Genomic DNA, 24,427 nt, shown 5'->3' with positions numbered 1-24,427 from the left:
TGGAACTGACTCTGACATTACTACCCAATTAAATGGAGTACCCGTTTAAGCGATACCTGATTACGCGAAGAGTACTGTATTAGATTTTCAGACAAAGAAGGACCGATCTGAAGTGAACCAACCTTCACAGAAGTGGTTCTCTACCCTCTGGATGTCGCCCTGCACTCCAGGCAGGAAGTCTGGCCAGGCCACCACCACGTCCGCCAGCCTCTCGCAGCTCCTGCTCAGCGCCCGGACCTCGTCCGCACCGAGCACCCTGTCCGAGACGGTCAGGAGGTAGAGCTCTCCGACGAAGGACTCCCTGGGGTGGAAGCCCCCTCCGAGGGAGTCCTGCTCCTGGCCAAGGATGAATTTCCCGCCACCTGAGGAAGAGAGATTTGCCGTAACACCATGTGTACATAATAGTCCTTGCAGGGACTGTTACTTGGTGAAAGAAAAGCCTATGAAAGATCGAGGGGAGTGGAGAAGGGAAGTGACAAAGGGGTGTGTAAGAAAGGCAAATTGTGATAACTGAGGGTAACACAATGTGTACGTACATCTAGTTCTTGCACGGACCATTGCTTGGCGAAAGAAAAAAGCCTAGAAAGAGGATAGCTGAGGAGGGAATTGACATAGGGAAAGTGTAAGGAAGGCAAACAGTGACAATCAAAGGGCAGCTGTGAGCTGGAAGTTGAAGTTGCACTAGTGGAGACGGGAGGATAGGAGACAGGGAAAGTTGTAAGGAAAATTAGGCTGAAACTCGGGTGAAAGTTTCGGGAATCATTGGGAGGAAAAAGATGAAACAGAAAGGAGGGAAGAATTAATGTGAGAAGGTGAAGGTTGGAAAATCATAGATAAGGGAGAGAAGTCAAACAGATGTGACATTTCAACAGATATTTCATGAAACAGAGGGAGAGAAATGAAAATGGTGAGCAGAGCCATGAGGACTATGGACAGCGGAATCAAAACTACGTAAGTAGGAAATAAAAGAGGGAGCAAAGAGGAAGTCGGGGAGAAATTCAATTGTAGTATAAAAGAAATCGAAACTGCACAATTGCAGCTTGAAATATATTGTTTGCTGAGGGAGCAGTATAGCCTCTGAATTTTTTTTTTCTCCTCTCATAAGACATGCAAAGTCACTCTCACTCATGCTACATGTAGATCTAGATAATTTTTCAACAGTCACTGGAGTGTTTCCTGGCACTAGTTGTTATTACTTTATACTGTAAAACCAGAATCATTCGCAACATGAAACTTTTTTAAATGGCCTCTGATATTCAATGCATTGTCTACACAAGAAATTTTGCGTGCATTTTACTTTTGCGAATCCTGGCTCCTAGTGAAATTCGTGAAAGTTTCACTGATGCCAAAATGTCTGGCTTTACAGTAATCAAACCCCACTATGACAGTAAATATTTGCAGAATTTATGGGTCATATTGATATAAGAGTAAAGGCCACTCACCTGGAAGAGTGGCCCCTCTGGCCAGCTCTTGACCAGAGGCCTGTAACTCGCCATCTTTGAACACCTGGTATGACCCGCTGGACTCCCAGGTGATAGCCACATGATGCCAATGTCCATCATTAGTTGTGACATCGGTCACTTTCAAGTGTCCATTCACGTCCAGTACAAACCTGATAACACAGAATAACATAGTACAGTCGGTCTACAAGAATATAATATACACCAGATATCCTTACCAAAGTACCTTCAACAGAATTCTTTTCCTTCGAAGTTTGGATTTCAATAGTATGTTGCACAGACTTTGGTTAACAAACATTGAGGAAGGGACAAAGTCTATGTGCCATTCCTAAATAGATATACACTAAGATAAAGTCCTGCAAAAGCAGATCTGTGGATATTTAAAACTAATCAAGTACATTCTTCCTAAAATCTACTTGCATGAAAATTTGTCTCAGCAGTAACATTACAATTACATTGCACTTTCATATTTTTTTACTGTGCAGTGAGGGAACCCATAAAGAACTCAGTGGTAATGACGGAAATACACAGAGCATTGCCAAATATAACTGCAGAAGCCATGACATCCTTCACTTTCATGAATGACTTCTGTCCCCAAGCGCAAGGATATCAAGCGATGTATTAAACAGTGTTGCCGTATTCTTAGGGCTGAAAAGCATTTATTTGGTCAAAAAATGGTATATTTACCTTTCCGACAATAGACATGTGTAATAATACAAACAAGGCAGGACAGAATTTTCCTTGAAACCTGCAGTAAAAATAGTACAAAACACTGCAAAAAATTACAGTTGGCATCTCTGCAAGTGGCCCTGACCAAAGAAATGTGTCAGAAATTATTGAGGTGTGTAGTTGAGAACCAAAACTGCGAAGACTGGGTAATTTTGTGCATTGTAATCATTCTCACCCACTGTAGTCAGTAAGAGTCAACACGTTGGCATTAGAGTCGCTGATGGCGTAGGAGAAGACTGTGCCGTAGTTTGCAGTGTCGTCAGTCCTCATCCAGAAAGCGATTGTCACCGCTTGGAGGGTGGGAAATTCCCTTTCAAGGATGAGGTAGTCCTCCACGCCGGCCCGGTCAAAGATGAGGTTGAAGTCCCAGCTCATTTCTGATGGGTGTGACGAAAAACTTGTTTACGAGGCTTGCGGTAAAGATCACTTTAGAGTCTGATTTTACAAGAAATATCAGCATTTACTACTGAGGTTTTTCGTTTTTTTTTAACTTGACCATTGGTAAATACAGAAACAGAATTATATCTCCTAACTCCAAGAAATAATCAAGATTAATTCTACTTTCAAATTGTGTGTGGGGGCAGCTACATATTTCTTTCCACTGACAAAACAGCAAATTGAGATATTATATAATAATATTTCATAATGAAGGTTTTGAAATCATCATCAAAGATACTGTACATTCATGCAACCTCTTATTCTTCAAGTCATTTAAATGTTTTATCACGTAGGAACTTTATCTTCTACAAATGCATATCATATGTTCATACATTAATATGCACATCTCCATGTATTCAAAGGCTTTTCAAATTTCTGCAGTGTCAACATCTCTTCACCTTCTTCACAGAGATGTCCTCTAAAACCCGGCAGGCACTGGCACTGTACATCAGCAATGAGATCTGTGCAGGTTGCTCCATTAACACAGGGGTTGGATACGCAGTCATCAACATTCAGTTCACACCTTTCTCCAGCGAATCCCTCTTTACACTGACAGCTGGGAGGTGAAATGATTGAAAATATGACTAATATCACTGTGACAAACTAAACTGAATTCTTCCAAATTAACTACAAGCACAATGTAATGCAAAACAGATCTCCTCCTTTCCAGAAGAATACAATGTTCAACCAATGCGTTTTCTACTATAAAGTGTATTAGTACCAACTCCCTTTAAAATTGACTCAACCAAAGGCTTATCTTCATTATCACTGAAGGAAAGGGTACAAATATGAATGTCAACTGTAGATAAAACAAACAATGGATGATTATTGCTTATTAAATGGCACAATCAAAGTTGCCAAACTGGAATTTGTTGTTGTTGATAAAAGCGACAGCAAATACACTGACTAAACCACCACATCTTTGACTGACAGCCAGCAATCAGCTCCTCCATTTAGCATCAAACTTTAAATATCCGGACATATGAGAGCAAGACAAAATCTGCCAAGTACAGATTAGTCTAAGTTTTCATATTCCCCTGTTGGTGAGATATGAGTATTTATGATATGACAGGAGCTTCCAAAATCAATGTCCCACAAACCATTGTTCAATCATTAATTTTGCTCCGTTCACAAGAGTGTGTTGAACTCATCATAAATACATCATCATAAATAATTTATCAAGTAAACTGGGATCACATGCAGACAAGGGAGATTATTCCAAATGAGTTAACATAGGATAGTAGTTTAAGACAAGTGTATAACCCTTTGATTCAATACCTGAAGTCGTTTTTCAAATCAATGCAGGTGGCATTATTCTGGCACGGATAAGAGGAGCATTCGTCATAGTCCATCTCGCAGACGTTGCCATAGAAACCAGGAGGACATATGCAGACAAATCCTCCCATGAGATCCCTACAGCTGCCATTGTTGTGGCACGGGGCTGACATGCACTCATCCTTGTCTGCTTCACAGCGGTCTCCTGTCAAACACAAGTTTGAAAAGGGTGTTGTTGATTTCTGATCTTACACTATTGTCTTCACTTGATCTGATAATGATAATCTTAATTCACCAGTAATGTGATCAGTGCAGTTGTAGTGCAGATAATAAAACAAAAGAAGTGTTCAAGAAAGATGAAAAACTGTTTCGGTTTAATTCATCTTTACAATATTGAAAGTACATTTTCCTAACATAGCAAGATTTAGTTAGGTTTTTTTTTCTTTTTTTCATCAAATTCATGAATGCTTTTCTCTGTGCTGTGTTGAAACATTCTTTATCACAAACAAAATGTACTATTAATGACAACTAGAAATAGCGAATGATTAAATCAGTATTTCTGATATCTACTCACCTGTGTACTGCTCGCGGCAAATGCACTCAAACTGATTTAGACCATTAATACAGGTGCCTCCATTTGCACAGGGGTATGAGCCACACTCATCAATATCCTCTGAACAGTGCCTGCCTGTGAAGATGAGAGGGAAATGCAACAACAAGACAATTAAGTAATAAGAATGGAAACCAGTGTATTGTTTTCTGGGGGCAGGATTTGACAAAAAGTATAAGATTGAATAAAAACATAACTGGTGGCAATGAATTCCTCCTTTTATGCACAATGATAATCACAAGAGACCATGATGCAATCTGAAACTAGGTTTGCTCGAGAGAGCATGTGAAAGATTCTATCAGATTTATTAGTGACAAGAAACATACCCTGTGCGATTTTCCTTACCATATTCATTTGTCTAGATTCTTCACAGAATCAAAACTTGTACTGTGCAAGCTGTAAGAGCTTACAATTGTGCAGCAGTCAACACACTGCCAGAACTGGCAGAATGTGTAATCTTCAGTTGTGATGTGTAAAAATTTAATGTCAATGAATTACTTTGCATTACATCGTGCGCCTAGAGGGTGCATCCAGATGATGTCTTTTGACAGTACGTCGAGTATCCGATGATTAACAATCATCAGACAGGTTACAACTTGAGTTATGGTTCCAGGGCTCTTCTGGCACTGGTATCACCCTTGGTGAGCCTTGGTGTGAGTCTCTGCAGCTTCTCTGCTCAGATTTCTTCGGAACTCATTCGAACACTGATATTTTAGTATTTTCTGGAGATCAAATGAGCCTCTGATGGTCAGTGGAAGCATGAGGGCAGCATGAGATGGTCTACTCGATAAAGTGATGTAACTATGATGCACGTATGCAGCTAGATTACAACACAGAAGGGGATCACCCCTACCCTACCTGTAAAACCGTCCGGGCAGAGGCATTCATATCCATTGAGAAGGTCCTGGCAGGTCCCATTGTTCAGACACATGGCTGTCTCACACTCGTCTACTTCCACCTCACATCGCAGCCCTTGGAGGAAAAAACAAACAAATGGAAAAGATTGCTTTTACAATGTGAGCTCTATGATGCCTGGTGATAATGACAAACACACATGAAGGCCTACCAGTCATCACAAAAGCTTTCAAAAAAAAAAATGTACTGCAAACATTGACTTTTCAGTTGGTTTTCTTGAATTCTGTCAATACTAACAAGCTTTCCAATAACATCTTTTATTTGTCCTGCCAGATAAAATAATGAAAAACTTTTGAGAAAACATGAGTTCCAACTGCAGACATGTGTATACTGAATATACCAGTAAAACACAGCGAGTGACTTCTAAATGTCACAGCACCACAGTTTATTCTTGTGCTAGCTTTATGTTGCCCGAACATGATTCACAAAAACATCCACACAGCAAAAAATGTCTACTATTCCCATATTTGTTTTCGAACCTTACCAGAGAACCCCTGTGGACACTGGCAGGTGTAGCCCCTACTGGCTGAATTACATGTCGCACCGTTCTGGCACGGTGATGAGAAACATTCGCTGAAAGGCACGCGCTCAGTAGCTGCCATCTGGTAATTGCCCATGGCATTCTGGGCATCTATGGGTTAAACAGAGAGGTTATAGTTAGTTAGCATACATATATTTGTAGTACATTCACTTTTGAAAGCAAGTACATTCACACATCCGCAGGAATCTTGAACTGTACAAACCGTTTTTCAGGAACGTTTTTGAGGTGTGAATTTTCTTCAATTTGTTTCCCTCTTTTTTTCTTTTTCTTTTTCTTCTTAACCATCACCTAGGGAAAGAATAAAGGAAAGAACTTATGATTGGATGATATTGCATCACTGAGTTAGGTTCTTTTTCTTTTTCACACAACTGAGTACCGGGTATCATTAGTTTTAACCTGCTGCTACTAATATACATGCATAGTACAATAACTGGAGTCTGCAGATGAATTTGTCCTATTCATAGAAAAATATGCTTTTTTATTCACAAAGTCAAACTTCATCATAGCACATGCATTTTGATGTCCTCTTAGAGAATTATGAAATGAAAATTATGAAACAAGGGGAAAACTTTGTAAAAAAAAATATATTTTAGTGCATGGTTTCACAGGACTGAACAAGGAAATCAAACTAAGATGCACAAGGTAAATATTATGTAATGCCTGTTGGCTTCTTTACTCAAAGAAGCGCTGATCAAAATTTTGTGGGTAAATGGTGAAGTTCAACCTGGTTGGGTGCTGTCTTGGTGCTGTCTTCATCCCACTGTTCAATGGGTAGAGAGGCTATTGAGGGCTACATGCTAAAAAAAGTATGAAAAGCCAAATGATAGAAAATTAACAATTGTTAATTCATCAGAGTTTTATACACTTACTTCTACATCCCCTGATGGAGTAGATACCAGGATTGGAGAATGGGAAATTGGCAGGGCACCGGAGACAGAAAGTGAAGCGATTGCTCATCTTGAAAGTCCCCGCCGGACACGGGAGGCAGGGCTCCAGACCAGTGGCTGACGTGTGACCACTGCGGCATGGGGCTGTGAGGGGAGGGGGAGAATATTATTAGACAGGATCATAAAGTGCGCGATCATGGACTACTTACTGGTGGTATCTGTCATTACCAAAGCACTGCGATTCTCTCTATATCTCTCGCTCTCACTCATTACCCTTAAAGAACAGGAAATCTCACACGGCCCATTTGCAGTGGGAACATTGTGACATAATAGTCTCCATTTACAATTCAATGATAACATGTGATGTTACCACGGCTGGAGAATACAAAATGTATTTGAGAGTTTTTGACACCATAATGCATATATGCATGATAATCTGGACAGTCTATTTATTGTATCGTTGATCATTCTAGGTTCCCAGCACAGTTTTAGTAATTTTGGCCATTATCAATGAGCATGCAAAGCAATTACAGAAAAGAGACAATTAACCTAAGGACCAGATATATCATGTATGTCTTGTGCCTCATACTACACATCGCTGTTGGGGCAACAAAACCTTGTATCTCATAAATGTCAAATGTTCATGACAGTGAAAAAGCTCAACAGCCTCAACACTATAACAATTATGGGATCATATTTCGTTTGACATGCCATGATGGCTTCATTTTGAGGGGTATGAACCCATTGAGGACGAGTCCTGAGTATACTTGGGCAGGTGTCTATGGGAAATGCATGTTGTAGCAAAATCAGTCCATCCTCAATGGGTTAAGACAGATACGATTTGGACAGGACATCACTTTTAACACTGATTATCTGACAAATAATACTAAACAGCGATTTTCGATCAACAAATTTTGATATACAAGTTATTATCACCCCAGCACTGACACATCTTTTTAAAGCAAAAGAGATATGCGACAGGCATGTTCCCCACCTCTGCACAGTGATGGGTCGGCAGCCCCAGGAGCGGTTGTCCGTAGCCTCCTGGGACACGGGATGCATACTGTTGCTCCCCATTCGGACTGGTAGGTGTTGTTTGGGCACAGCTCACACAGCTCCAGGCCTGACGGGGAGTGGCTGCCTGGTTGGCAGAGCTCTGTGGAGGAAAAGATGACAAAGTGACTTCACATTGTCACTTCAACAGTCAAAACAAACATAGGAGATCACACTAAATCATCTATTGGTGAAAAAAAATAAACAAATAGAACTTACCACTCATACCTGAAAGTAAACACACTTAGGAACTGCATACTACAGACAGCTGTGTGGGTTGAATATGCTTGTTTCTTGATCCCTACCTTGGATTAATTGTGAAGAAAATACAACCACAATAGATAGTGAGGGGCACTGAGGACCTATCTTGCTGATGAGAGACCCAAGCCTAGTGACGCGGCCTAAATCCTAAACCTTTTCAATTACAGTCTTGTGTCCACGCCACTAGAATATTTCCACTCACACAGACACACACACATTTAAACAAAACTAAATCCAATGCAGGGCAGCAAACCAATGCAGATGAAAAAAAAAAAAATAGTCATGCACACTAGAAACATATTTTGAAGGCAAAATTCATATTCTACTTCAAAATGAAAAATTGTGTACATGAACATGATAATACAATATTAAGTATGCTTTTAATCAAATAAAAAAGAGAAACATGTTCCACTTGCTTATTTCAAATCAGATTTGTGTATTCCAAAGGAAGTAAAACAAACAAAATGTTATACTACTTGGTAGCTCTGCTATTGTGACCCCCTCACCTCTGCATTCATCCAGTGTTGTAGCCTTGTTGGTGAGAGTAGAGGTACCCAGAGGACATGGCTGACACTCTGTCTGCCCCACCCTGTCCTGGAAGGTCCCACGAGGGCAGTATTCACACGATGATGTAGACTCGTTGAAGTACGTCCCACGGATGCATGGAACTACAAACAGATGCACAATGAGGACAAAAAAGGTCAAAAATGATCTCAGTGACATAGATTACATTGTTGGCCCTGAGAGATCTTGAATAGCTTCAAATCTGATTTCACCAATGAGAAAGAAATGGTGATTATCAATATCTGAAACAAAACCTTATTGAGCTTGTGAAGAAATAGATATGGATTTTTAACCTGGTAAGAATTAATATTGCTTAGAGTGAAACACTGGGTTATATTATATACAGGACACTCCTGTTACAACGAACATGCTTACAATCGCAAATCTTGTTACAATGAAGTAAAAATTGAAGTCCCAAACTTATATATATTCTATTTGTTTGGTCATAATAAAATTTCGATACAATGAAAGAAGATTCCAGTTCCTAAGGACTTTGTTAAAATAGGAGGTGCCTGTATTTGCTTTTTGACTCTTATGAGAACCATCTCAGAAAGTCTATGTAAGTTCCAACTTGGCCCAGGCAATACGTTTCTCACAAGGTTGTATTCTCTGGTCGCATGCATCTACGTTTACCATGCACACTCAAGGCTCACCACACTGGGCATCCCTTCCTCTTCCCTGCCGCACCGATCCCGGCGAGCACTCCGCTTCCGGCTCCTTCCGGATGACCCTTATCCGCCACACCCTGACCCCGCCCTCCCCGTCCAACCCCTCCATGCTCCGGTTGGCACCACTCTCGATGCTCCCATTGTTGAGGTTGGTCTCGATCCGGTTCGAGATCTGTGACGTCTCGGCTACAACCTTGTCGTAGGACTGGGCAGAGAGGCCCTGGTCTGGTGTCGTGTCATTGGGGATGACTGATGCTAAAGTGCAAAGAAAAAAAAAAAACCAACAAAACAAAGAGCAACAGATGTGAAGGATAAATGAAATATACCAATCGCTTCGGTGGCCTAATTGTACAAAAAAAAAGTGCAAAGTGATGAAACTTCTGTTTTACTGTTTTTCTATTTGTCCTTGATACTGCAGTTGTTGTGAGGCTGATGTAATGGCTGTAGAGTATTCACTATCAAATAGATGCAAAAATAAACTTAAAAGATATATTTAATACAATATATATGCAACGTATATTCTATGTACAGTAGCTACATGCGACTATTCAACAAATATGTATAACTTGGCTAGAATGAAGTTTGGAAGAGATGAGAATGATAGTGAGTATTAGGCAGGATTCAAACATCAGGGAAGGACGGAGGATTGAGGTTTAACCCTCTGTGTGCTTCGAGTGTTGATTGGCACAGAAAAACCCATAGCATTGTACACACTGTTTAGAGTCCCTGGTGCAGAAAGGGTTAAGGGTTACCAACCATTTATGACGACGTTGACGAAGAGGTTTGGGGTGGCGAGCAGCCTCAGGCGTTGAGGGTTGACGCTGATGTCACCTGGCCCCTGGAGGGCTTGAGGGGCCCCTGGTTCCAGGTCTCCATGGAAAGTGGGAGGCAAGCCATGGAGGAGGGTGATGGGATCTGTTAGGAGCAAATGAGAATAAACCACTTAAGAAAGCACACATCAGTAATAGTGACAATAATGATGTCTTATACACTGCGAAGGGCATTAAGTCTGTCACTACTATCAACAGCCTGACTTAATATGCTCATAATGTAAATGGACTTCGAGGTGGTGAGTTGCCTTCAAGAAACATTTTTTTTTTTTCACATTATGATATTTAAACTGGACATTTTTTCTTGCCTACTGCACATTCTGTAACATGTAGTGTCCTACAATGTATGTCTGCTTTTGAAGTCTTAAAATGTAAAGTATATTTTGTCTTGTTTATAATTATGAAATAAATCTATTTCATTTTTTTTTTTGGAGGGGTGGGGGAGGGGAAAACCTTTGAAAGGCTGGTCACAACTTATGCTGATTCCTCCATTCTACAAATGTTTTTACTTTCATTTCCATAGGCCTGCATGCCTTGATATATGCAACTGTCTTTTGATTTGAGGAAATAAACTGAATTGAATTGAATTGTATTGAATTGAATTGGTTCAAACTTAATTGACTTACACTAAATAATGACACTCTACTGAATATGCTTCGACTACAGGAATACACCAAACAGACATACACATTCCGGCAACTTGTAACATTTACCCTTTGAGTCACATCTGGCCTCTACACTGGACAGTCTGCAGGTCACTCCATCTCCACAATAGCTTCGAATCTGGAAAGAAAAGCACACAGAAAACAATAATTTTCACTTACAACTATAGTGCTCTGAGTGAAAAACAATATTACTGTCATACAGTGCACTCCTGTTATAACAAACACAGTTATAAATAAATTCTCATCACAACAAAGCTTGTTACAACTAAGTAAAATTTCAAGTTCCAAAATAATCATCCATTACACCTTTATATACTTTACAGTTTGACTATAATGAAATTTCATCATAACAAAAGAAAACTGCTGGTCCCAATGACTCCATCATAATGGAGTCACCAGTTCTGTATTCAGTTATCATATTAAGCAGTTTGATGTCTTAGCACTGCAATATACAATTGTACACACTCAAACATCATGAAATATCAAAATACAGGAAAATAAGCAAAGTATTTTGCGTATTCTCTGAACTTCTGAAAATTACTAATCATTGAATGAATGACTGAAAACTGAAACAGGTGTCCTACCGGTTCATCCAAACTAGAGGAAAGTATTTTCTCCACTCTGCGAGCGAAGGGCGTGTCACAATCGCTTGTCTCGTACAAGAAGGTCATCGGTTGGAGCACATTGTTGGCATGGTGGGTTTCTGAGCAGGAAAAATGAAATAAAGCACAGTGATTTAACAACCTTGGAATCATCATCATGGTTGCATATTACTTCCAATGCAAAAGGAGTTCTATATTTAATTTAAAAAAAAAAAAATCTGTTCTATTTGATAGTTTGTATGTCTGATTTCCAACTCTTATTACTCCAGATTATTCCACAGCCCGAGATCTAAAGCCATAACGGCATATCTTTTTTCTGCTGGTGATGACATTTCATTTCATTTCATTGTTTTCATTTCATTTCATTCTTATCTGGTACTGACAACAATCTTCGTACAAGAACAAAATCTGACTTTATATGTAGTGTATTTAATAATTCATTCTTGATATACAAATATCTGGAGCAAGGGTTTTTGAAGGAGAAGGTGGTTAATTAATCTCTGTTTTTGTTTTGTTCGGTTTTGATTTATTTTTGCCTGTGGCTATGTACAGAGAGATTTATCAGTACATTGATATATGATGGATCACAAAGAAAAGAAAAACACAGTTTTTTCCCAGAAATCATATTTTGCCACAATGCCCTTCTCGGGCTTCTGTGTCATTGGAAGGCAAATCTTTACTTGCAAGCAACTTTTAAAAAAAAAAATCTTATTCAAAATTACCAGCACTTTAGCCATGCATACATACTAGATAGCTATAAAGGTTAGACAAAGCAGAGCTAGAAGCCAAAGTTTGGCCACATTTCCATGTAGAGTGATACCTGAGCAGTCATCCCAGGGTACCTTGCCATCTGGATGCCAGGTGCCATCCGGGGCGCAGAAGTATTTGCCCCTGGGGCGCGTGGACAGGGCGTAGCCGGGCCCGCAGGTGACCGTGCAGTTCATCCCCTGGACAGTATCGAGGCAGATGGTGGACCCACCAACAGGGTCGCGAGGTTGCTGGCAGACGTTCTCTACAGGGATGATGAAGGAGAGGGTGGTTAGAGGGTGTCGCAAAAGCACGAGAAGATAATATAAATCAAAGTTCTTCAACTTAGGAAAGAATCACCTCACTCTGCTGGTTCAACAGGGAAAGGAGCTGGCCATTACGTACAAAATATCCTCCTTTGCCCTAGCAGTGACACAATATGAATAAAAATGTAAACCGCTCTGGCAAATCAGATTTGAAGAATGATAGGAATTATAGCAACAGCATATCATTCTTGTTTCATGGATACTGAAAAGGTGTCTATTTTTCTACTAATGAAATGTTTATTCATAAAAGTGCTAGCCTAATCATTGCATAGTTAAATCCAAAATGATAAAAAAGATAATATACACAAAGTGCAAATTCCAACAAATTGTAAGTTATTTTTTACTTGGAAGCAAAATTTGATTATAATTGCTTAAGAGATAAACATGAAGCAGAAATAAACATGCACTTTGAAAATGAAAATGAAATCCCAATGATCTTAACTAAATCAATCAATCAAGAAATCTAAAATGACCAGACAAGTGGATGACACAAATTGTTTCACTCTTCAGCGACTGGCAAGTGTCAATAGCTTGTTTGTGATCAGTCCTTTTACAAGAAAACTGTACTGACATTTTCTAATTGTCTGATAATTCTAATCTACATTTTTTGATGCCTACTACTGGAAAGAGAGGATTGTAAAACCCAGGATAAGCCTGTAATGATTTTTTGAAAAAAATGAAAACGAGCAAGCCATGGAACGATCCACGCAATTTGGCCTACGTCACAGGTGCTCTTTGTGCACAACTCCGACATTAGCAAGACGAACTACATAATGCCAATTTACTGATGAAATCTCACACGAAGCAATCCAAAAGCTGTTATCTAGTATAATTGCAATATGGAGCTTTAATAAATATGTTAAACAATATCTATTAATCTTTAAAAGCAAGCTCTTCAACAGCTTTTTATTTAGATAAAACTTGTGGGGAAATTCCAGATATGCAAAATGAAATTGGCATCGTTGTCCGAACGTGCGGCCCATAGAAGACCGTGTGTAAGTAACGTTACGCATTGATGATCATGATCGAGCGATGGTTCGCCAGTTCAAATTATCTAACGTAGATGAGGGCTGAGTGAATCTCGAAAATCCAAATGTAGATAGACTCTCTTCAACGGCACCCACGATTTACGCTTAGTGAGATGAAAACGGTACCCAGTACACATAGACTCTGAAATACTAGAACTAGGACTAGGACTACTGAGCAGTCAAGGAGTAGGTTCTACGTGGCAGTCCAAGCTTTGATGAGTAGGCCCTACACTCACTCACCGTCGACATTGCAGCTGTAGGCCCTATGTGCACAGCGCTAAGGCACAGCGTAACGTTACATACCCTGCTGCCAGAACTTGAAGAAAGTCCAGACGAAAGTCCAGACCCCAGATCTAGATCTGGACCCTTGTCCTGCAGGCACTGTTGTTCCTGTGCTGAATTTTTCAGGTAAGGTATCTGCTTTATGGATTTCCGATGTTTTGTAGTCGAGTATTAAAATCTCATAGTGGTGTTCTTTACACCAAGGACTAACGTTAGATCTAACAGTTTGTTTCAGTAGGCCTACTAGGACCCATATCTCGGAAGAGTGGCCTGACCACGAAGATTCTAACACAGTGTCGCCGCTTCGCGATCCCAGCGCTGGTGTAGGTATAGTGCTAGCGTACTTCCGTATCCATGTAGATATCTAAAAATTCACCTTGCCAAATGGCACCAAACTCACAGGAAGTACTTTATGATTCATATCCAACAGCTCACATTAATTGGAAACAAATCACATGTCGGGAAGCGTAAGTGTAGATGTCGACTTTCCTGTCGCTAAAAATAATCTGCTCTACGACTAACATGAGTGATTGCGGCCAGGCCCTACCTAGAGTGTCTATCTGCTGCGCACGTACAGACTGAAGTTAGCCATTTAATATCATGAGACAAATCTTTCAAGTAATCGGGGGCAATAAATAAATTTACAAATTATTTGTGGTAAGTTGAATGAAAAATGTAGTTCCTATATCACACAAGTCGCAAAAATCATTACACTTTTGAGTTTAGTTCTCGCGTAAATTCCCCGTTCGCACAGTACTAGTCGGCTAACTTCAGTTCTAGATTGTGCATCTTGCGTTCGCCAAGATCTCTCGCGAGAGTGACGACTTGAAAGTCGGCGTCAATATTGATACTTCTCGATTACTGATTTCGTTCAAATATAAGAGAATACTTTGAAATATGCTATGAAGTATATCCTGTAATTTTGGTGCGATTTGGTGTAGTGAAATTTGAGATATCTACATGTGGATAGAACAGTACACAAGCGCCGCCTGCTAGCTAAATTAGGCCTAAGCGTCGTCTGCTACTCGATACGAATTAACGCACGCGTATGCAAGCACTTGTAATCAGTAATAGTGAGAGCACCTGTGACATCATAACATCCGGGCTCGTCAGCTCATTAGCATAATACTCACCTAAAAAGTTCCATTTTTAACATTAAATTACGGACTTAATCGTTATGAAATTTTGATTCTGTTTGCACCGCTGGGTCTTTTAGAATTAAAAGAACAACATATAAAAAAATAAAAAACCGGTAAAATGCCCTTTTAAAGCCACCAGAGTTAAAAATGTAAATAATCTTGGTATTTAAAAAGTAGCGAAACCTTAGTCGGCAATATTTCGTTCTTTCGATCATCAACAAATGCTGAGGATGGTAGCGATGGGGGGGGGGGGGGTGGGGGAGGGAGGGAGAGAATCTTGGCCTTTGGTCAATTTAGTCATTTCAAATCACACAAAAAGACTTGTTTCGACAAATTTGATTTTTTTTTTTCTAAATACATTCACAAGAAATTATTTTGTGCATCTCTTCCATCAAATCATTGCTGCAACAGAGAAATAAAAGCTTTTACAGGTAAATGAACTGCAGCTGCCATTCCATTGACAAAAAAAAAATGTTACTGAACATTACATTTGGACAGTAAGTATGCAGGATGATATCATTCTTCTTGGTTGATTTTACTTTTGTTTATCAAAGTCACATACAAAATGGAAGGGGATGGCACCCTACGGCCAACATAAACCAAGTGTAGAGAGCATCGCTTACGTTGCACATCTACAAAGATGACACAGGATCGCGTGTTCCCCGCCTCATCCGTGGCCAGGTATTCGACAGTGGTGCGCCCCAGCGGGAACAGGCTGCCCGGGGCGTGCGACCGTGTGACCGTGAGGGCGCCACCGGAGTTGTCTGAAAAGAGCGGCTCGTCCCACGTGACCCTGTGCTCCTGCCGCGACGTGATGACGGTGCCGGGTGATCGGCAACGACTGATGGAGGGCGGTTCTCTGTCTACAAAATACCAGCATGAATCATGTCATTAATGCTACATTCAGCAGGAAACTAACACTGGACGCTATAAAGTCTGGAACAGAGTTACTTATCACATGCTTGGAACAAGTAGTATGATTATATAATGAGGATGAAATCCATAGAAGCACTTTGAATTTCATGTTATGAATATTCGTCAGACTTCTGGCATTTTTGGCACAATGAATTTCTGTAAATTAGAGACATCCTGAATTTGTGTGCATAATATGCAGTGTATACATATACATATTATGTACGTAATTTTATGTACATATTATGTACGTAATTTTATGTACATATTATGTACATGTATACACTGTATGCATTAACCCGTTCCCTGCCAAAATCTGAAATTTCCAAAACATTTGGCAATAGAACTTACAAGATACCTGGAGTAAGTGCCTTATTGTAGCTTGAATCTATGTTTGTGCAGCAATTCATTACCATCATTTCTTTTTAAGTTGTACACTGGTGCCATAATACATAAACACAAAAGACATTCATGGAAATCGAATAATGTATTTATACTTTATACACACAAATTACTGGCATTAATAAGACAATTTGGCACTAGATATCTGTTGTACGACCATATCCATTACAATAAAATCAAAATCGTTTGCATAACATACCACATTAAACTGTTCCTGGATCTGAAATTTCTTCATGGTTCATACATTGTAAATCTGTCAATTTCAATAGTGCCATGATGGAAACATAGAACAATGAAAAAAAGATAAAATTCATATTTGACAATCGTTAATGATGTCTACAATCACAAAGCCAAAATGAACTTCTTTTCACATGCAAATGTTACAGGAAGGAAAATGTTCATTTAAATCAAAGAAAAAACAACTATATACTAATTGTATTATCTAAAGGGAGAAGTATTAATAAATTTACCTTCCACAATGACACTGAAAACACACTGGGCCCGATTTTGTGATGCATCCTCTGCTATATAGGTGATATTCCAGTGTCCAAGGGGGAATTCCCACGGTGACTCCACGTTGGGGATGGCACGCAGGGTGGGGACTTCCCCAGAGTTGTCAGTGGGGGCGGGGACGGTCCATGTCACCAGGGCGCTGTCTCTGCGAGGGGCGGTCTCCACGGCGATGGTAGATGGGCACACCAGGTTAGGCACCGTGAAATCTGAGCAAAGGTAAAAAAAAACAAAAAAACAACAACAATGGATTGGGTGGACCTTTGAGCTTCACCATGATATACTTGTCTTTTGCACTACTCCTCCTGCTCGTCATCATCATCATCATTGATTCCATCATTATTATTGTCATTGTCATTACTGTCATTATTTCATCATCAGCAGTAGCAACATCTTCATCATCATCATCATCATCATCATCACCAATTTCACCATCATCATCAGTTAATGTCTGCTTTTTCCCATTTTAATGTTCCATTCCTTCTTAAGGCCTTTGTCATGATTCCTCAGACTGCTCCAGCTACCTGGGTGAAAACAAATATTCCAATATCCCATGACAGTTTCTGCTTTTTAAGGTCCTGCAGGGTTTACCTCATGGTCTTGACCAAGACGCTCATTGACTTTATCAACGTTCGTATATAAATGCAAGCTTTAAACGGAAATGTAAGTTAGCTCTTGTTGAAACATTGCCTTGCCATGAAACAGATAAACTTGATATACATGCATATAATCTGCATCAGACTGCCTGATGTAAAGAAATACACTGGAGAATGGAGTTTCTATTTGGGCATAACAAAAAAGATTGACAGCACTAGTGTCTTTTTGTCTCAGCTCATGCATCCACCATTTGGGCGCATCATGCTTTCAATACACAGATGGCCACCACGTCTTACCCTCACAGACAGCTGAGGGGTCGTACTGGTTGCTCCAGCTGCCATTAGCGAGGCACTCCTTCTTCCTGGGGCCTCTGCGCTGGAAGCCCGGGTTGCAGCGTATCCTGCACACACTGCCGTAGTCCTGACGAGTCCGACTGCATCGCGACGGCAGAAGACTGCCGAATGGAATTGCTGACAGCATCGGGCACTGAATAGCTGAAATTAAGAACATGAATGGTATATCAGGCAGCCATCCCTTAATCTTGTGATTTTGATTTAGATTCAGGTCATCTTCTTTTAGTGTTTCCTAGAAACATGAACACAAAAATAATAATGACATATGTTCACGTGTCCATTAACCCTCAAGGACATACTACTAGCATACTGAAACAAAAGTAGTGCATAGTATCAAATTGCACATGAGAGAAAATACAATGTAAACAAGACATAATCATAAAACGTTAGGCTAGGCTTGACTGACAGTCTCAGCATAGCATCAGGAAATTTGTAGATAAAATCTGTATTAATATTTGTGTCAATAACATACACAAGTACATGAATGTTTCAAGAAAAATACTGGACAAAGTGTGCGGAAGAGAACACTTTCATCATTTTGTATGTTATACACTGTGGCGTAATCTATTGAAGTTTTAATAGTATTCTTTCATAATAATTGAACAATCAATTGAAACAAGCATAATGTGAAATTAAAGGGCAAAAAAAAAAATGTGTTCTGAGAGAAAAACTAACCATAGTCATGGACTTTGCTCCAAAAACAGCATGCAATGTTCATAAAATGACATCATGCACTAAAACATTGCATTTGCATTTTCCTAACCTTGTTCTGTACTCTTTCTCTATCCAATATGGGTTACGGAACAGAACCAGCTGAATGAATTGCAAAATGGCTCAAATTTCTTCAGTTGCCATATTACTCTAGCCCGACAAATGACTGACCATCACATTGTCCATACTTACGCCGACATGTGACCGGAAGTCCGTCCCACTGGGCAATGGGCAGGCATCGTCGCGAAGGAGACCCCACAAGTTTGAAGCCAGAATCGCAGCTAGATGTGCAAACCGTCCCAAATGCAAAGTTGTCACTGGTGCACTGCATCGAACCATTCATGGGTGCCACGAACTCTTCACATTTCTTCACTGTTGCAGACAAAAATGCAAAAGAAGAGTGATTTCATTTCATTACATTTCTTCATTTCAACAAAAGGTAAAAATATACAAAGAATATCATGCTTGAAAATGCAAAATCATCCTCAATGTCAAACATAGTATGGCCACACAGTAAAACAGGGTGTAAAGCAGAAATATTTGTTCATGATATTTACTAAATAATGATGTGAATGAACTTACTTCATGAATTTATTTAATGAATGATTGAATGAACAAATAAATGAATGAATGAATGAAATTTACTTAGTGTTCAGGCTTGAATATGATCAGTATTGTTGGACAAGTGGGTCCAGTACTATCTATCTGTTTTCAAAATTCCTTACAATTAAAACATTCTCTTCTTTTATTAGTGATGATCAAACATCAGAAAAGCCAATTAGAATTTGACCTGCTCATGCTTCCATTTACTTTGGCAATGCTTAAAAAGTGTTCTGCTTTTTTGCTCTGAATGCTTCCAATTATATTGGCTGGCAGTTATACTTTCAAACAATAATTTGGAATGTTTTGCTACATCCCTGCTGAAACAATGTGACCTGTCAATGAGATGATGTGTAAGTTTTGAGCTGCCATGTGTAAATTTTGCCTTTCTTTGTGTGTGTGTCTGCAAAACCCATGGAGAACATGGCATACAGTGAAGTATTCTGATAATGATGATACCTTTAATACCGATGTCTTTAGAAATCAACAAATTGTTGGACCTGTTTTTAAAATCCCTCACAATGAAAACGCTCTTTTTTTTATTAGTGATGATTGGGTATCAGAAAACCAAGCATAATCAGAGTAGAAGGAAGAGATAGAGATCATAGAGAGAAACAAAAATCAAACAGGGGTTGAATGCAAAGTCAAGCAAACCTGAGAGGGAAAGAGATATATACACAGAGAAAATACTGTAGGTACACATGTGTATGTTACAAGACATGACTGTGTACAGGAGCAAACTGAAATGCAAGAATGAAAGAGATGACTGAAACTGATGTCTTTGAAGTAAAGAAGTGAATTGAGATGGCCAGAGGAAGAATTATGGGAGAAGTTCAGTGTCTGTTTATTCTGATGACTGTGAAGTTAATGTAGTCAACTGAAAGACAGACAGACAAAAACAGAGAAACAGAGAGAGAAACACAGATAGAAAGAGAGCAACAGAGAGAGTGAAAGATTGAGAGAAGGGGGTGGAGAGATGGAATGTCGTTAACGTACCTCGGCATCGGAATTCTTCCCCTGACCAGGACCCGTTGGCGAAGCAGAGTCGTATACTGCTGCCTGTCAGCTCATAGCCCCTGTGACACCGCACCGCACACGCCCCATGGAACACGTTGCTGCACTCCACAAACTCCCCATTCTCTGGACGGGTCAGCACTGGACACTGGATCACTGGAAATGGTTTAAAAAAAAAAAAAAACACCAATAAAAAAAAAACTAAAAAAAATCCATCTCCTAATCATATGTAAGAAAGGCATTCATACACAAAGTTTACTCATTTATGATAACTACCTAATCCTTCTGCCACGTTTTATGAATTGATATCAGGGCATTCAATATTATGTTTTACACTGTATGAAAGCTGTTAGTTGTTGCAACTGACTGAAAAATTGCCCTATATTGATGTAAATATGCACCAAATAAGTCAGTGTTAATTCAGTGCTTATTCATATTGACGTAGGGCAATTTGTCGATAAGTTGCAATAAAAACAACTCAGCACAAGAATTTCATTCAATTTGAATAAGCTGTTACTTGTCAAGAGAAGTTGAAAAGAGACACATGCTGTAAGCCTATTTACACATTATGCATCCCTTTTCACAGTGTGTTCTTGCCCCTCAAACTACTGATTATTCTTTACCAGCATGTTGGAGCTTATTTTCTTTTTGAATAAAATCTGATCCCTACAAAAACACACATACACTTTATAATCACAAGTGAAGAGGTGATAGGAAGAATTTCCTCCATTGATACCATTCAGTTCCAGCACATGTAATAGAGAAAAAAAAGTTTCCATTCATCTAGATTAGATGTGGACATACTATACTTCAGACTTGTTAAATACTGTAAAAGTGGATATTTTTGCCCGACTAATTTTTCGTGCTCAGCTGGGCTAGAAGAGTTTCGTGTGTTTTTAATTCCGCGGAATCAAGATATCAACTAACTGGAACATAATAATGCCAAGCAAAAATATTCACATGCTTTTATTTTCGCACTAGTTTCTGGATGTGTGAAATGTACCATGCAAAAATTTCCATTTTTACAGTAAAAGTAGGTAAAGGTATAACATTTAATGCAGGTTTGTATGTCATAAAACGCCATGGGTACATACAATATTTGTCTGACTTTTATTATAACCAAGTTTCAAGGGGAATCTAACCAAAAAAGTGCTAATGCAACAAACAGGCAAAGAGTGAATGGCACTTTATGGGTACACTATACAGAGGAATTAGACTGAAACTGGAGACCGTACAACTCCATCCACTGACCTTGGCACCTTGAGGTTGGGATGTCCCACCGGTAGCCCTCCTTGCAGACGCACATGAAAGACGAGGTACTGTTGGTGGGGCTCACTTGGTTCGGGTCGGGGCATGGAAGACAGGTACTGATACCGCCGGGCAGGGCCTGGTGTTTGTACATCCCAACCGGACAGGCTTAAAGGGAAAAACACATCAATTGCCATTGATGTCAATCACTAGCAAGATTGCCCTCCTTCGAAACACTAACTTACACTTTTAGTTAATTAAAAGTGTGGTTAAAGTTTTCCACTTCCTCCTCAAATAGACTTGATGTTATAAACTGGTGATGGTTCTTAGCATATTCCACTCAAACTGTCCCCTTTTTTCTTTTCTTTTTTTCAAGGGAGTATAGTAATAATGACAAGATATACTTCATATATTCATACTACAGTGATTTTTCTATCAGCAGCAGGGGGGGGGGGGGGAGAGATTTTAAAAAGCTGTGAGGTTTTTTCAATCATTAGTTACTTTGGTTGATGGTAACTGAGCTAATTCGTATTGTTCAGACACCTGTCATGTGTCAATCAATCAGGCGTCTACAATGACATACATTTCACAAAAGATTGTGAACACACTGTCTTCGTGTCTGGGGACTGAAAAAGAAAAAAAAAAGAAAAAAAGAGATTGGTGAGGAATCATTTGTTACAGCATTTCATGACAGGCAATAACACAATTAAAACAAAACTCCAAAAGTAAAGGACAAGAATTCACGAGGGAGGGAAAATGACAAGAATTAGAAGAGAAATGCACACACAAATGAAACAAATCTGAGCTTACGTCTACAACTCCCACGGAGACCGCTGCCGTAAAAGCCTGCCGGGCACACGCAATCGTACGACCCGGTGTGAGTTCCGCACCGGCATGTTGCCGCAGGGTCACAGCAGTAGGCCCCGCCGAGGCAGCGCGAGGCGCACTTTTCCGGCGATTCCTCGATGAACTCACCGACCCGTAAGTCTGGGGGAAAGAGAGAGCCACGAGAACGTGCAGGAATTCGAGTGTCTCAGAAAATGTTTCTTCTTCAATGATCAAATGACAGTTAATGGGCGGGATTATTATGACAAGTTTTCCAATGACTGCTGCAAGCCTCAGAGGAATTTCAGGCTCCTCTTGCGGCATATCGGAGCGATTACCAGCTACGTCGCACGTCATCTTCGAGATTCACAGTCACCACTATTCACAGAGCATAATATAGAACCTCCTTGGCCTAGCGCCTGTTCACATCGCACACGTACGTACATATACCATCGTCGACGTCGATCTTAAAATTGAAGAAAGTTATGGCATGCCACTGGTTTCCCCGTTCAATTTTAATAGCCTTTCACCATCCACTTCTAATTGTCACTAATATTTACAGAACAATTCCTTTATTATTTATTTTGTTATATTATCAATGCCTACATGAAAAAGTGTCCAAAATCTTCATTTTCATTGGAAACTTGAGCAACATTCAAGACACACACAGCATACCATAATTTTCAGTCAATCTTAAGGTGTAGTGTATTGGTGGAGATGAGAATTGGGCTTTTAATTTTGGCAAGATACCAAGAAACCCGTATCCGGGTATTTACCCCCAGAGGGCAATTTTACCCCCGGCTAAATACTGGTTGGTGGTCAGGTTAGAGTAAAGATTAGGGTTAGGGTTAGGTTTAGGGTTAGGGGTTTGGGTTAGGGTTAGGGTTATGTTCAGGATTAGGATAAGGATTAGGGCCAGGGGAAGGGTGCGGGGAAATTGCCCAGGGGGTAATTGCCCTAGACCCCAAGAAACCACTTATGAAATAGTACAGAGGATACCATTCTAAGAGGAATTCAAAGTTTATTAAAGATGAAGATCGATTTTGGAATGGCTGATGCACTCCAAAACAAAGTGAAACAAACCGATATCGTAAAAGGTGGGTCCCACTTTTTATTAGGATCGCTCTTTTTTTGATATCTCAGCATATCAAAACCAATTTTCATCGTAAGAAACGCTGAATTCCTCTTGAAATGTATGCTCTTTCATACTTTATAAGAGGTTTATCATTACCTCAACAAAAAATGTTAGACACTTTAAGTTAGGTCTCAACCGAAATTGTACGATCCCTTTAAGTTTTAAGATCCACTTGGTCCCAATCTGCAGGTGCAGTGGTAAGCCAATGTACGCTTGTATGTACCATCACTATAACCAGTTTAACCACAGATCCGAAGTGTATATAGGATCTTTCGTTTAACCACGAAGCATGATGGATAAACTCATCATCAAGGTCGTAATTTGTAAGGACAGGCCCAGACAGAAAGTAGGTGGAGATTTTGCGATTTCTTTAGGCGTGATATATCGTTGTCACATTTTACTACCACCCCCACCCCCAACCCTCTCCGTCAAGTTCATTATACACTCTTACTACTGTATATACTATTACTGTAGTGAGAGTTGGCTCAGTATAGATGATAGGTATATGTTATATGAAGTGAAGGGGCAATGGGGAGATTGGCGTGGGCCTCAAAATTTTAGCCACTGGTCACTTCGCGGCACCCCTTGAAATTTAGCCTCGGTAGGATTATCTTCCCAATTAGTATAGGCCTATTATTCTTAACAGTGGCGTACCGTGGGTCAAGACATTGGGGGGGCACCTCATGGCAGCAACATCAGAATTGCATAACGGTATAAATAAATGCGAGCGAGCGGAGCGAGCGAGCTTGAAAATTTTGACATTTTACAGTCCCCAAACTGCCGTTTGTAGCTATATATAATAATATATTTGCTTTTGAAATTAAGGGCGTTGCACTGGGCGCAACTGCTGGCAGTTGCTGGCAGTAACATGAATGGCGTAACGATTAAATGCGAGCGAGCGAAGCGAGCGAGCTTGAAAATTTTGTCATTTTACAGTCCCCAAACTGCCGTTTGTAACTATATATTTTCGCTTTGGAAATTATTGGGAGGGGGCGCACCGGGCGCAACTGCTGGCAATTACTAGTACTGACAGCAACATCAGGAGAATTGCATAACGATTAAATGCGAGCGAGCGAAGTGAGCGAGCTTGAAAATTTTGA

At 39.9% G+C, this 24,427-nt stretch overlaps 1 protein-coding gene across 1 annotated transcript in view; it reads right to left on the bottom strand.

Moving 5' to 3' along the window:
- LOC140236574 (sushi, von Willebrand factor type A, EGF and pentraxin domain-containing protein 1-like) overlaps nucleotides 1-24,427 on the bottom strand; it is a 69,177-nt gene that overhangs the window by 12,055 nt on the left and 32,695 nt on the right. Inside the window, exons 3-25 of the mRNA XM_072316500.1 lie at nucleotides 22,178-22,354; nucleotides 21,371-21,535; nucleotides 20,102-20,275; nucleotides 18,698-18,877; nucleotides 17,738-17,935; nucleotides 16,805-17,053; nucleotides 15,644-15,883; nucleotides 12,319-12,510; nucleotides 11,481-11,599; nucleotides 10,945-11,014; nucleotides 10,158-10,316; nucleotides 9,387-9,656; nucleotides 8,676-8,837; nucleotides 7,850-8,011; nucleotides 6,838-6,999; nucleotides 5,912-6,058; nucleotides 5,371-5,484; nucleotides 4,477-4,590; nucleotides 3,906-4,107; nucleotides 3,026-3,183; nucleotides 2,365-2,566; nucleotides 1,443-1,612; nucleotides 123-362 (exon numbers count right to left, since the gene is read on the bottom strand). Of these exons, the coding sequence (XP_072172601.1) occupies nucleotides 123-362; nucleotides 1,443-1,612; nucleotides 2,365-2,566; nucleotides 3,026-3,183; nucleotides 3,906-4,107; nucleotides 4,477-4,590; nucleotides 5,371-5,484; nucleotides 5,912-6,058; nucleotides 6,838-6,999; nucleotides 7,850-8,011; nucleotides 8,676-8,837; nucleotides 9,387-9,656; nucleotides 10,158-10,316; nucleotides 10,945-11,014; nucleotides 11,481-11,599; nucleotides 12,319-12,510; nucleotides 15,644-15,883; nucleotides 16,805-17,053; nucleotides 17,738-17,935; nucleotides 18,698-18,877; nucleotides 20,102-20,275; nucleotides 21,371-21,535; nucleotides 22,178-22,354 (4,026 nt within the window). The remainder of the gene's footprint in view (nucleotides 1-122; nucleotides 363-1,442; nucleotides 1,613-2,364; nucleotides 2,567-3,025; nucleotides 3,184-3,905; nucleotides 4,108-4,476; nucleotides 4,591-5,370; nucleotides 5,485-5,911; nucleotides 6,059-6,837; nucleotides 7,000-7,849; nucleotides 8,012-8,675; nucleotides 8,838-9,386; nucleotides 9,657-10,157; nucleotides 10,317-10,944; nucleotides 11,015-11,480; nucleotides 11,600-12,318; nucleotides 12,511-15,643; nucleotides 15,884-16,804; nucleotides 17,054-17,737; nucleotides 17,936-18,697; nucleotides 18,878-20,101; nucleotides 20,276-21,370; nucleotides 21,536-22,177; nucleotides 22,355-24,427) is intronic.

This window comes from Diadema setosum, chromosome 13, assembly GCF_964275005.1.
Source record: "Diadema setosum chromosome 13, eeDiaSeto1, whole genome shotgun sequence".
In the NCBI taxonomy this organism is placed as follows: Eukaryota; Metazoa; Echinodermata; class Echinoidea; order Diadematoida; family Diadematidae; genus Diadema; species Diadema setosum.
The sequence above is the reverse complement of the archived record's forward strand: the minus strand, read 5'-3'. Positions and strand labels throughout refer to the sequence as shown.